General features: G+C 33.9%; 1 protein-coding gene across 1 annotated transcript in view; it reads left to right on the top strand.

Annotated features, from left to right (window-relative positions):
- Positions 1 to 487: 487 nt before the first annotated feature.
- The window catches only part of LOC127729488 (guanine deaminase-like), a 59,214-nt gene continuing 46,072 nt past the window's right edge, over positions 488 to 13,629 (top strand). Inside the window, exon 1 of the mRNA XM_052237326.1 lies at positions 488 to 1,134. Within this exon, the coding sequence (XP_052093286.1) occupies positions 1,030 to 1,134 (105 nt within the window). The 5' untranslated portion in view covers positions 488 to 1,029. The remainder of the gene's footprint in view (positions 1,135 to 13,629) is intronic.

The raw sequence follows: 13,629 nt of genomic DNA on the forward strand, positions 1-13,629 counted from the left end.
AAAAATATTTTTTTTTATTTTTTTGGTGTTTCCATTTTTTATTTTTGTAAGGTTTTCAGTCTCCAAAAAATTAAAATTAAATACTTGGTCTTTAAAAACAATGTATTTATTTTTACTGAACTGAACATGTACAAAAATATTATTGTATAAAATTACAATTTTATGCTCACCACTGGGCTTCCATACTCTGTGTTCTTCTTGTGTTATTATTAGAACGAACTTTTCCCACGAAAATAGGTGACGTACTTGGCATCCAATGGCGATTTGTTTACACTAGAAATGTAGGTCATATCAAAGAAACTATGAAACGGAAAGAATCAAACTAACTTGTATTATTTTAAGGTAACATTATCGACATAAAAAACAAATGGCTATTTATTAGTTTTACCGCATTCCGTTTGAATAGTCTTATATCCACGAATATAGGTGACACTACCGTACATGCCATATACAAATAAAAATGTTATAATTCTAATGTGTTCTTTTAGATGCATTTGCTGTACATATATGATTGATTTAAATTACTTAGGTATATATATTTACTCCATATGGAGGTGCTCCTACTTACAGAAGGCTGATTCACCGAAGAAGAAACCGAGCGCCATCTGTCGTCATAATGATCGTTAGCATAATACAACAATGACAATTTACAAATCGACATTTAACGAATCGACAAGTTACAAAACATCAATGTACAAATTGACAATTTACAAATCTACATTTAACGAATCGACAAGTTACAAAACATCAATATACAAATTGACAATTTCCGAATCGACATTTTACGAATCTACAAGTTACAAAACATCAATATACAAATTGACAATTTACAAATCGACAATTTACGAATCGACAAGTTACAAAACATCAATATACAAATTGACAAATCACACAGTTACAAGTTACAAATTGACAAGTTACGAAGTAAGAATTTTGACCCCGTTGGCTTTCCATATATATTATCATGTCCAAGATTTAACCCAAGTTACTTTTCACCTTGTAACCAATTCTTCGGGCTAGACATTAAATATGGACCAACCTTTATTTGTTATACGTGGAATGTTTGCACATTCAACAATTGAAAATCCATTAATTGTTTTAGCAGATCACATCATTGGAGTTTCTAACGGAAAGGTATGTTTTATTATTCATTCAGTCATTTAAGTAGACGCAAACAATCAAAGGTGATCGGTTAAATAACACCATGAAATATTTGTCCTCATAGATCATGTAGATCATCACTGTGTGTGCGCTGTGAGTCGATTTAATGCAACGTCGTTTAATTGAAAAGATTTTAATTGTGAAGATCAAAGTTTACCTATAAATATATTAACTATACATTGTTCTTGCATAATAACAATATTGCTTTCGTAATAGGTATGGATTATTTCCCTGTTCATTACTAAATTATTTCGGCTGTAAATTATTTGCTTGATAATATTTGATAAATATTTTATTTACATATGCTTTATTCTATATCAAGTTCTCATATATGGAGCAAGGCTGACATTCAAGTTTATATATTTGTTTGACGTTTGCTATAACTTTGCAATGTTATTTATTTTTGCTTAGGATTTTGAAAGAACTTATTTAAATAGAATATTAATAATGATATTTGAATATAAAATACTCAGGTGAAGATGGGTTGCCTGTCTGAAATTAGAGAGACTCTGATGGGTTGTCTGTCTGAAATAAATGAGATTAAAACGGGTTGCCCACCGTATCCTATCTTTTTTATATGGTCATTAAAAATAATCAAATTTTCTATACACATATGTTAAATATTTTATCTTCTATGAAAAACGCCACTTTAAGTGTTTCAATGAAGGTTCGTATGATTTGCATCAATGCTAAACACGATTTTTATCCATTTTTATGAAATTAAAGTATATAAGATTTGGTTTTTGTAGTTCATGTACGTATATAGTAGCAGGGTACCATATATCAAATTATGTTTTCTTGCTTACTGATTGCCTTGAAATCTTTAAATTAAATGTTACTATTTTGGTATATAAAAATAAGAAGATGTGGATTGCCAATACCACAAATCCCCCCTACCAAATGACCTTATTTTTAAGTATAAAATTGAGAATGGAAAAAGTATGTTTATTATAACTTTAACGAAAAATAACTGTTACTTTATTATTTCATTTTTTCTAACCATTGTATGAAATATCCCCTGGGGAACATATAAGACGAATTGTCATTTAGTGAAACCAAGGAGGTATATATAACCTCCTTGGTGAAACGTTCCCCTTGGTAACAAATTATAAAAGTTACCATCCAGTGAATCCCCTGAAGAACATTGTAAAATTCCTCTGGGGAACACATGATAAAAGTTACCATTGAGTGAAATGTTTCTTTGGGAACTACATCACTTTTTTCGAAAGTTATGAATGACTAAATGATCAATATGATAAGCCTTCTAACAGTATGTATTTCATGAATAAAGACTTGTTAATTCCTGATTAGAATACTACTAAAGAGAAATCATTGAGTCATTTCATGGAAGTATTATATTGTCAATATAATACTTCCATGGTCATTTATAACTCTTGACTATATTTATATGTGGTCCCTTGGTGAATATTTCAATGTGCCCCAGGGGAACAGTTTATTAAATGGTTATTTTTATTAATAGTTCCCAAGAGGCAGATTATGATGTGTATTCCCCAGAACAAGGAATTGTATATTTAAAAGGAATGGAAACGCGGCCGACTTCAAAGAAAATTGTATGATGCATCTCTGACTTGGGTGGTGTGTTAATTACATCCCGTCGCTCTAACTGGCTCATTACTTATCTGGCAGTAGTTATAGAACTTGGTCATTTAATCATGAAATGGAACAAGGAATTGTCTATTTAGATATACAATTCCTTAAATGAAATAAACAAAAAATACAACCTGAAACAAACATACTTTTGAAAAACATTTTTTTTTGTACCTCCTCTTGATATTTCACGAAGGTATGCAACAATTAAGATCAATTAATAGATGAAATCTGACATTATACGAGTTTTTAAAAAGATTTAAAGTAATGCAAAAAGTTAAAAAATAACTTTTCAATTTTGGAATATGACTGGTATAGAAAAGTATAAAGGAAGAAGAACATGAATAGATGTAGTATTTTGTCTAGATAAAAGAACTTAGGTAATAGGTGTTATAATAAACACCGGTATGGGATATCCAATTTGCAGGTGTAATCTAGGGGGGGGGGGGGGGGGGGGTAGGACCTTTATCGGGACTCCGGGATCGGATGATTTTAAGCTCGGGATTTCGGGATTGATCCTTTCGGGATCCGGGAATTCTTTTTTCGAATTTCGGGATGTCGGGATTTAAAATTTTTATGCCCCCGCCGTAGCGGTGGGGGCATTAAGTTTTACCCTTGTCCGTCTGTACGTACGTACGTACGTACGTACGTACGTACGTCCGTCCGTACGTCCCAAAATTGGTTTCCGTTCTCTAACTTGAGTTTGCCTCAACCAAATGTTATGAAACTTATACACAATGCTTATTACCACAAAACACAGATCAAGTTTGAATTTTGGTGGCGTCACTTTAACCGTTCTAGAGTTATGCCCCTTTATAAATGGAAAAATTGCAAAATTTTTAGTTTCCGTTCTCTAACTTAAGTTTGCCTCAACCAAATGTTATGAAACTTATACACAAGGCTTATTACCACAAAACACAGATCAAGTTTGAATTTTGGTGGCGTCACTTTAACCGTTCTAGAGTTATGCCCCTTTATAAATGGAAAAATTGCAAAATTTTTAGTTTCCGTCCTCTAACTTAAGTTTGCCTCAACCAGATGTTATGAAACTTATACACAAGGCTTATTACCACAAAACACAGATCAAGTTTGAATTTTGGTGGCGTCACTTTTACCGTTCTAGAGTTATGCCCCTTTATAAATGGAAAAATTGCAAAATTTTTGTTTCCGTCCTCTAACTTAAGTTTGCCTCAACCAAATGTTATGAAACTTAAATACAATGCTTATTATCACAAAACACAGATCAAGTTTGAATTTTGGTGGCGTCACTTTAACTGTTCTAGAGTTATGCCCCTTTATAAATGGAAAAAATTGCAAAATTTATATTTTCTTCTAAATATCAAGTTATTTTTAAAATTGGAGTTATCTTCCTTTGTCCATGATTATAGTTGAATCAACTACAATCAATGCTGTATACAATGCAATGTTTAATTTTGACTTCCACTGATAAAACACAGATCAAGTTGAATTCGGATAGTGTCACTTTAACCATTATTGAGTTATGCCCCTTTATAAATAGAAAAATTGCTGAATTTTTTAGTGTCTGTTCTCTACTAAGTTAGCCTCAACCAAATGTTATGAGACTTACACACAAAACTCAGATCAAGTTCAAATTTGGGTAGCGTCACTTTTACTGTTCTTCAGTTATGTCCCTTTATAACTATATGATATGCAAGCGGGGGCATCATCTGTGTCCACATGTGGACACTATCCACATTTATTTTTAAATTCGGGACCTCGGAATTCCATGTTTTTAAGCCCGGGATTTCGGGATCAGGACCCCTCCTACCCCCACCTCATCTATCATGTATCATTGATAAGCTAATTTTTGTCGTATATATATTTAAGCAGGAACAGTGTATACTAACTATAGGCTGTCCCTGATTTAAGGTGTCAAAAAGAAATCACGCCGAGCTCACCTGTTAATAAATTCTAAATTATGCCGTGGTGCAATACATTTTTTAATTAGAAACAGTTAAAACTTTCCGACATTCGCATATTATTTATTTTAACACAGAAGGAATATTTTGCGAACTCTAGACTACTGCTCTTCTAGAAAAAAGGAAGGAACTGTTTTGCTTTTAAGCTTGTGGTAATTTGCTGCAAAGCTTAATAATGGCAAACTACAAAACCAAACAACGATTAAGTATAAAAATAGTATTTGACAAAAAAATAAATGATTTAAATCGTGTATAAAACGGCACAATCAATCCCAATCGGAAGTCTTATATACATTTCTTGTCTGTAACTTCCGACTTCGTCGGTGTGGAACCTGACTGAACAAAATGGCGTCAATGTGAACTATAAGCATGGGATTTTGAAAAATCATAACAAATTCGTTTTTATCACCATTTTCATAAAACCAACACTTTGTGATAGAAAAATGACTAAGCTTTTAAATTGTATGTCAATGTCACATCTATTTCAAGTAGTTATTTAACCCTTACCAGAATACGGCGTTTTGGTGTGTTTATTGACGCACTACTTAAAATTTTCAACATGTTTCGAAATAAAATCATTTACATTGTACCAATATCATTTAGCATTCATAATTTATACCAAACTGTAGGAAAATATTCCTTCTTTAAAATGATATCTCATTTTCTCACTTTATTCTTTCTACTTTCCAATAATTAGAAGAAATCATATTACACTCCCAGATTGAAAGACGTGTTTTGACAGAATAATGAAATTCAAAACTGAAATTTCGAAAAATCGTAGAAAATTCAGACTGAATGTTACCAGAAACTTTAAAAAATGGCAAAATGCTAGAATAAGGTTTCAGCTTCATAATGATATCAACTATTTTGTTTTGCACTTCGTAGTTGCCGAGCTTTTAGAAAAAAATCAAAACACTGTATTTTTTATTTTGTAATCCGGATGAAACTCACTCAAGTTTCAAGACCGAGGTCTATTTTAATAAGAATTTTCATAATAAAATATTACAAACGTATGTTCGATGAGGCATTAAAATGATACCTAAGGCCTTAACTATTCACAGAATGGAAGTTTATTCTTGATTTTGGGTTTCTCTCTCCTTTATATCTTCTCAATCAAGATGACCCCGTGAATTTAAAAGACCGATCTATATGACAGGAAATGGGCCACCGTCATGATTCTTTATATTATTCATCATACTTCCGACCGAGTCAGACATGGATTATAGCTCTGCGGGTGCTCTGCAGGTATCCCGATTGATCTCGAGCTGCGTTTCCATTCCTTTTAAATATACAATTCCTTGCCCAGAAGAACATTTTACTAAATAGTCACCTTTATTGTGTGTTCCCCAGAGGAATATTTCACTAAGTGTTAACCTTTATTATGTGTTCCCCTGAGGAATATTTCACTAACTGATAACCTTTATTATGTGTTCCCCAGAGGAATATTTCACTAAGTGTTAACCTTTATTATGTGTTCCCCAGACGATTATTTCACTAAGTGGTAACCTTTATTATGTTTTCTCCAGAGGAATATTTCACTAAGTGGTAACCTTTATTATGTTTTCTCCAGAGGAATATTTCACTAAGTGGTAACCTTTATTATGTGTTCCCTAGAGGAATCTTTCACTAAGTGGTAACCTTTGTTATGTTTTCTCCAGAGGAATATTTCACTAAGTGGTAACCTTTATTATGTGTTCCCCAGGGGAATATTTCAGTAAATGGTAACCTTTATTATGTGTTCCCCAGGGGAACATTTCACTAAATGGTAATCTTTTTTGTATGTCCCCAAGATAACCTTTGCAAATGCACTACTGTATGTCCCCAAAATAACATTTGCAAATGCATCACTTGCCGGTTCATTTTACTAAATAGTCACCTTGGGCGTGTTTTATTGGTCTCTTCTGCACATCTCCAGAATGTCTTCTGGTGAAGAGTCCAAAAAAATGAATCTGGACCTCTTCTCGAAATATTCTACGGAAGATCAATAAAACAAAAATTCAATTTGCCGTCGAATATAGCAGATTTTTGTTATGTTGGATGACATAAATGAAGTTTACGATGATTTTATAGAAAAGATACGTCCGGTAGACATGACTGTAAAAGTGTGCTCTGTTCGTGACATTTTTCTTTGTTCTTTCCTCTAACTCAATTTTGCTAGACAAATCTGCCGGGCTTAAACCCCCACTATTTGATTTTTAAGAATAATCTTAAACTGCACAAAAATTCGTCAATGTTTGTCTCGAATATGATCAAAAAGGACATCTTGTCTATCCAATTTTTTTAAAGTAACCAAACTGGATTATTTTTGTATAAAGCAAAGATATCGGAAAGTTCTCAAAATCATTTTTCTCTGGTGGTCCTTGAAGAAAATCTTCTGGTCCTAACTATTATTTCTATTGCAAAATTTCGATGGTCAAAACCTTCGGACCACCACTTTTCTAAAAATTTCATTGTATATGTATCAATATGCAAGTATACAATGTATACCAGACATTTCTCAGACTGTTTTTTTCTTTTTTTTTTTTTTTTTTTTTAATAAATCCGTTGGTTGTGTACTGGTTGATACTTCAGTCTGGGAGAACCAATGTCCCAGCTTTCGGGAAGGGTTGAGCGCTCACAAACATGTTCTTGTACTGTTACACCACTGTCCAAGGTTAGGGGGCGGGTTGGGCCGGATCCCGCTAACATGTTTAAACCCGCCACATTCTGTATGTATGTGCCTGTCCCAAGTCGGGAGCCTGTTATCTAGTGGTTGTCGTTTGTTGCTGTGTTACATATTTGTTTTTCGTTCATTTTTTTGTACATTAATTAGACCGTTAGTTTTCTCGTTTGAATTGTTTTACATTTGTGATTTCGGGGCCTTTTATAGCTGACTATGCGGTATGGGCTTTGCTTATTGTTGAAGGCCGTACGGTGACCTATAGCTGTTAATTGCTGTGTCATTTGGTCTCTTGTGGAGGGTTGTCTCATTGGCAATTTTCGTTTTTATATCAACCCTGCCAAATTCTTTGTGTGCCTATCCCAAGTCAGGAGCCTATAGTTTAGTGGTTGTCGTTGGTTTATGCCTCGACTCATATTTGATATTTTGTAAACTATTTTGTTATGTATAATTAGGCCGTTAGTTTTTTCGTTTGAATTGTTTCTCACACTTTTCACGTCGGGTCTTTTATAGACGACTTTTAATACAGTATCGGGTTTTGTCATTGTTGAAGGCCTTAATTACGGTTGCCTATAATTGCTTACATCCACTTCATATTTGAACTCCGGTGGATAGTTGCCTCATTAGCAATCATACATCTCTTCGTTTTTATATTATATACCTGACTTTTAAACTCGTGTTTCCTGAACCGAGTCCTGAACATGCATGACACATTTTTCACTGGGCGTTAAAAATTAGCAACAAACAATCAATCACTTTAAACTTGTGTTAAATAAGAAGAAAAACAATTTTGATATTTATTCATTTATTGGGGTGGGGGACAGGAGGATTTCATATATGAATATGGTTGCCTGGTAAGAGCTGAAAAATAGGCATAATTAGCGACAGATTAAAAAAGTATATAATACCCTAGCTCTTCCCTTCCCCATCCTTCATCTATAAATTTAAACTGACCACCATGGAATAGCCCAACTTAGTGTTGAAATTAGCGTTAAACACCAGTCAATCAAAATCCCTTCCCTAGAATATCAAATAGTCGTCCCTTAACTGTTATTGTCCGTGTAGTTCTTATATTTATCCAGCTTATCGTCCTACAGGGATGTCCTACTAAGACTGTCATACCATAAAAACGTTTATAACACAGCTCAGATTCTAATATATCTGCATTCATAAATTTATTAATGTCATTTAGACTAAACGACGCCATGTTTGTTATGTGACTCTGCCATCTAAACTACCTATCAAAAAAGAAGAGGTGGAAGAGAGCCAGAAGATCTTCCCTATTCAAAAAAACAGAAATGGACCTCTTCTGGCTCACTACCGAAGAACAAAAAAACACGCCCCATTAGTGTGTTTTCCCAAGAGGAATATTTCACTAACTGGTAACCTTTATTATGTGTTCCCCAGACGAATATTTCAATAAGTGGTAACCTTTTTCATATGTTCCCCAGAGGAATATTCTACTAAGTGGTAACCTTTATTATGTGTTCCCCAGAGTAATATTTCACTAAGTGGTAACCTTTATAATGTTTTCTCCAGAGTAATATTTCACTAAGCGGTAACCTTTATAATGTTTTCTCCAGAGTAATAAATCACTAAGTGGTAACCTTTATAATGTTTTCTCCAGAGTAATATTTCACTAAGTGGTAACCTTTATAATGTTTTCTCCAGAGGAATATTTCACTAAGTGGTAACCTTCATTATGTGTTCCCCAGAGGAACATTTCACTAAATGGTAATCTTTATTATATGTCCCCAAAATAACATTTGCAAATGCACTACTTGCCGGTTCCCCAGAGGAACTTTTAAGACGGACTTTTATCTGATCTAAAAAGCACAAAGCATCTTTATAATTGTACACGGCACGTTTCTTGTATGTCATTGTAGATAAAGACAATTCAAGAAATTTAGTTAAAATATCAGTGTGTACCTATCTGTCATGTCGTTGCTGTTACCAACAACTTATTGATGAAAATAATATTATGCATCTTAAACTTGTAAAAAGTGCAATTTATTACGTTTTTTGGAAACCAAGACAACGAAAGAAATATACCATTATCACTGCAAAAAGGGAGTAGTTATATTGTAACAGTGGTTTGATTCTGCCAGTGTACTTTATCCGAAGGATGAAAATTCCTAGTGTTTTTATGTCCACCAACAAAAAATGCACTAGGTTTTTTAATCCGGGTCTAGTGTAAAATATCCAACACTCACCATAAGATTCTGAAGAGGGTTTTCCTGAAGGGGAAATATATAAAAAATGGGGCTTGATGTTTTTGGGGGATATTTGAATTAACTTGCATAGGTAATTTATGTAAAAAATGGACAAAATTAACTAGTGTTTGTTAACCCAGGAATGTTTACAATAGTGTTTTTTTTAAACCAGGAATGATGACACTAGTGATTTTGCTCCAGGAATGATTACACTAGTGGTTTTATGCAGGTAACAATCCTGATAAAGCAAACATAAGAGGAGAAATAACATAAAAATGAGACAGCTTTTTTGGGGGATGTGCTATGGATAAAAATTTCTAGTTATTTCCTGGATAAAAAGATAATGATTATGAATTTCACTAAAAATTTTAAAAAAATCATAAGTGAATTGTATTAGCTAGTCAAGTGTGTAAAAACTCAGATTGTTATATATATACATATGTTTTGGTTGATTCTGCTAGGATTGATCTGTAATAATTATCCCATGAGGACGCGGTGTGTCAGTACATAAGATCATCCCGATGACCGGAGGCAAGAGGGTGATCTTACACTGACACACCAAGCCCGAATGGGATAACTATTTTACATCCCAGCTGTTCTAGATTAGACAAAAAACCATTTACGCTTCATAAAATCTAGTTTAGAACACCACACTATCATTATGATATACTTTATATATCACTATATATATAGTATATACCCTTTATGAGCCCCGGACACAATATTTAAATATGTTAAATTAACAGTGAGTTTGTATCTACTCGATGAAAGGGTATGAATCGTGGTTCTATGTGCTAAAGGTCTTGAGTTCAAATCCCAGCATAGACACTGGATTTTTCTACATGAATTTTGATACTGAGTTAGTCTTTTCCGTATAAATAATTCTAAGTTTTATTGTGGATTTGACATTCCAACCAAAATGTTACCAAACAAAAGAAAGCATGCAAAACAAAGAAACTCAAGCTAAGGTGATCTGGTAGGGGTGATCCGGTAAGGGTGATCCGGCTCAGATCACCCCTGGTATAAAAAAGGAGCTGGAATGTAAGGTTACCTATGTATTGATAAACAATGACCAGATCAATCCAATCAGAATCAAAGAAACGTTTTAAGAAATCGTTTGAAATACACATGTATACAAAATACAATTTGTTTGTTTATATAACCGCTTTAAAGAAAGTAACATGTACTATTATAAATAAACAAATAAATAATAGTACATCTCAATTACACTGTTGACATACAATATTCCCCAGTGATTATATGTATGTCGGAAAAAATACACGCCGGAATAAAAGTACGCTCTTACAATATATATCATGTCACCATTTATAAATATGGAAATTTGTCCATCATGTTACTGTCTATCCTGTTACTACTAGTATTAGAGATTTACAATAACTGTCAGACTCCGAGTACGAGTACGACTACAAATCATACAGGTAAGCTATAGGGGTGATCTCAAATTACACCCCAGTTCTATTGTTATACTTCATAGTTTCTATTTCTGAAACAAGTGTAAATTGAATAGATCTATTGTTACGAATAACAATGGATTTTGACCACAGGATGTGACGAGCGGGGTTTCTGGAAACCCCTGCTTCTACATCCCGCAAACAAAGTCCATTATTATTCGTAACAATAGAAATTGGTTATTTTTTTAAGTAGCATGAACATAAGAAATTACTAATAGTGTTCACTACAAATTGTTTCAAGATATTGAAAAAACACATTTTAGGAAATTCCAATAGCGAAAAAAAAATTAAGCATCTATTTTGAATACAAAATTATCCTTTAAATACTCCTTTGCTTGAAGGTATATTTTTTTTTATCCCAGTCATATGTCTCTATTCTAATTTCTAAAGCATTGAAAAACGGGGATTCTAACACCCGGACCCCCTCCCCCTCGGTTACCAAGTGGCCGATCAGGGGGTGGAGGTTCCGCGGGTTGGACCCGACTTTTATTTAAAAGATCAATGCAATTTGAATGGTTGGACCCCCTCCCCTTTTTTTTCTCTTGAGTTGGGAACCCCCGGCTGGATCAGCCCCTGATTGCCCCCAAAAAGGGAGTTCCTAAATATTAAATCTGTATTTTTGTATGTTGAGCGTGTCTGGTAGTCGGGTTTCTAATGCAGACACACCTATCCCTTAGTATGTCTGAATATGAATGTTTTTTTTCCCCCGAGAAGAGGGGGAGGGGCTTTTGTTCTATAAAACCGTATTAAAGATATAAAATAAAGTTATGATTACCTTTATTAAACTGATACAGGTAAGTACTTTGGGTTATAACATTGTCTTCATCTTTAGTCTCTTCTACCAAATCCAACGCTTGCCACAAAATGTCGTCCCTCTTATACCCGTCCATATTGACAACTGAATACAAGGAGCATGATGTATTTTTTGTTTATAAGAAGAATACACGAAACAGTCAACCTTGACCTGCTGATCCTTATTAGCACATGGATTTAACGGGAATATGTAAAACAACTTTGACATTTGTAAAATATACTCACTTGTCAAAGTTTGAACGAAGATAATCAAAGAAAGGTTACTAGTGGGGTTTCATGTAATAAAAAAAATTCTTATAAATCATGGTTTGATATTATCAATAAATATGCTTTCGTTTTTTTCATTTTTTTTCATTTAATAATCAATGTTAACAAATATAGGGTTTAGAATGGGGTGTAAGTTAGTTATACACCTCGGGATACGGCGTGTCTGGATAAGAAACCCCTCCGGCCTCCGGCCGACGGGGTTTCTTATCCAGACTCACCTATCCCTCGGTGTATAACTATTACATAATGTGTTCGCCAATTAATTTTACCGTGCTCAATCTTTGTGTGGTGATAGGACAAAACCATTTATCAAATTAATTTACTTTTTTTTTCACTGAAGGGTAGAAAGTGCGCTTTTTCGTTTAAGCTTGCTGGCAGATATGGTCAGAATTAAAAAACTTCCATAACAAATATTTTTTTCTCCAGTTAAATGATAATGTTTACCGATTATATAAAAAAAACTTTTCATAACTGACGAATTGTTTGAAAGGGAATCGAATAATACTATTGTTCAGTTTTTTTTAATTATTTTTTTATGTTTTGAGGCTATTTGTGTCCACGGTGTATAGTCTTGGAGAATAATACGGAGATCCTTAAGTGCTATGTAAATATAAATATTTTCGTTTGCCAGAAATTTAATCTGTTGCGCACCAGATTGAAAATTCGTGCGCAAGTTTGTATAGAGTAAGTCAAACTTTGTTTGAAAGTTATGCGCACGAGTTTGAAAATCATGCGCACCCGTTTTTAAAAGTCGTGCGCACCAGTTTTAAAATGTCGTGCGCACCAGTTTAAAAGTCGTGCTCACGAGTTTCAAAGTCGTGTGCACCAGTTTTAAATTCGTGTGCACGAGTTTTAAAGTAGTGCGCACGAGTTTCAAAGTCTTGCGCACGATTTTTTTTAAACTGGTGCGCACCAGAATAAATCTCCGTCAAACGAAAATATAAATATTTACAAGGCACTTAATGGGATCCCGCGTTTCACATATTTCATCTGTTCAAGGGCAATATCAAATTTTATAAACACTTGGCAAAAACTGTACACATGAGAGCAGTAACACTGCAATTTTCTATAGAACTCGTATTTCCAAGAGACATATCTCTTTTAAAAGCAATTATTTTTTAATTGTCCGAGACTCTCCTGATATACACCTTTGATATCAATCTGATAAAAATCTGGCAAGTTTTCTTTATGATTGTTTTACGGGTGCCACAATAATATAAATCAACCTCCGAGGCTTTTAAACAATTTTGGAACCTGTTTTGTAATAAATGCAAACCAATTGCATGAAAGGGGGGGGGGGGGGGGGGGTCTTGGAGCTTTAAGATTAACAAGAGCATCATAAATATTATCAGCAGTTATTGGTGTAGCATTACATGTGGCAATTTCTTCAGCTTTCGCTGTACCATCGCCTGCATTTATATCTCCATTTTCAGGCCCATTATCAAGAGAAAGAGGTTGAGTTATTTCACCAGCCATACACGACATTCACCAAACAG

This window comes from Mytilus californianus, unplaced genomic scaffold, assembly GCF_021869535.1.
Source record: "Mytilus californianus isolate M0D057914Y unplaced genomic scaffold, xbMytCali1.0.p SCAF_2, whole genome shotgun sequence".
NCBI lineage: Eukaryota > Metazoa > Mollusca > Bivalvia > Mytilida > Mytilidae > Mytilus > Mytilus californianus.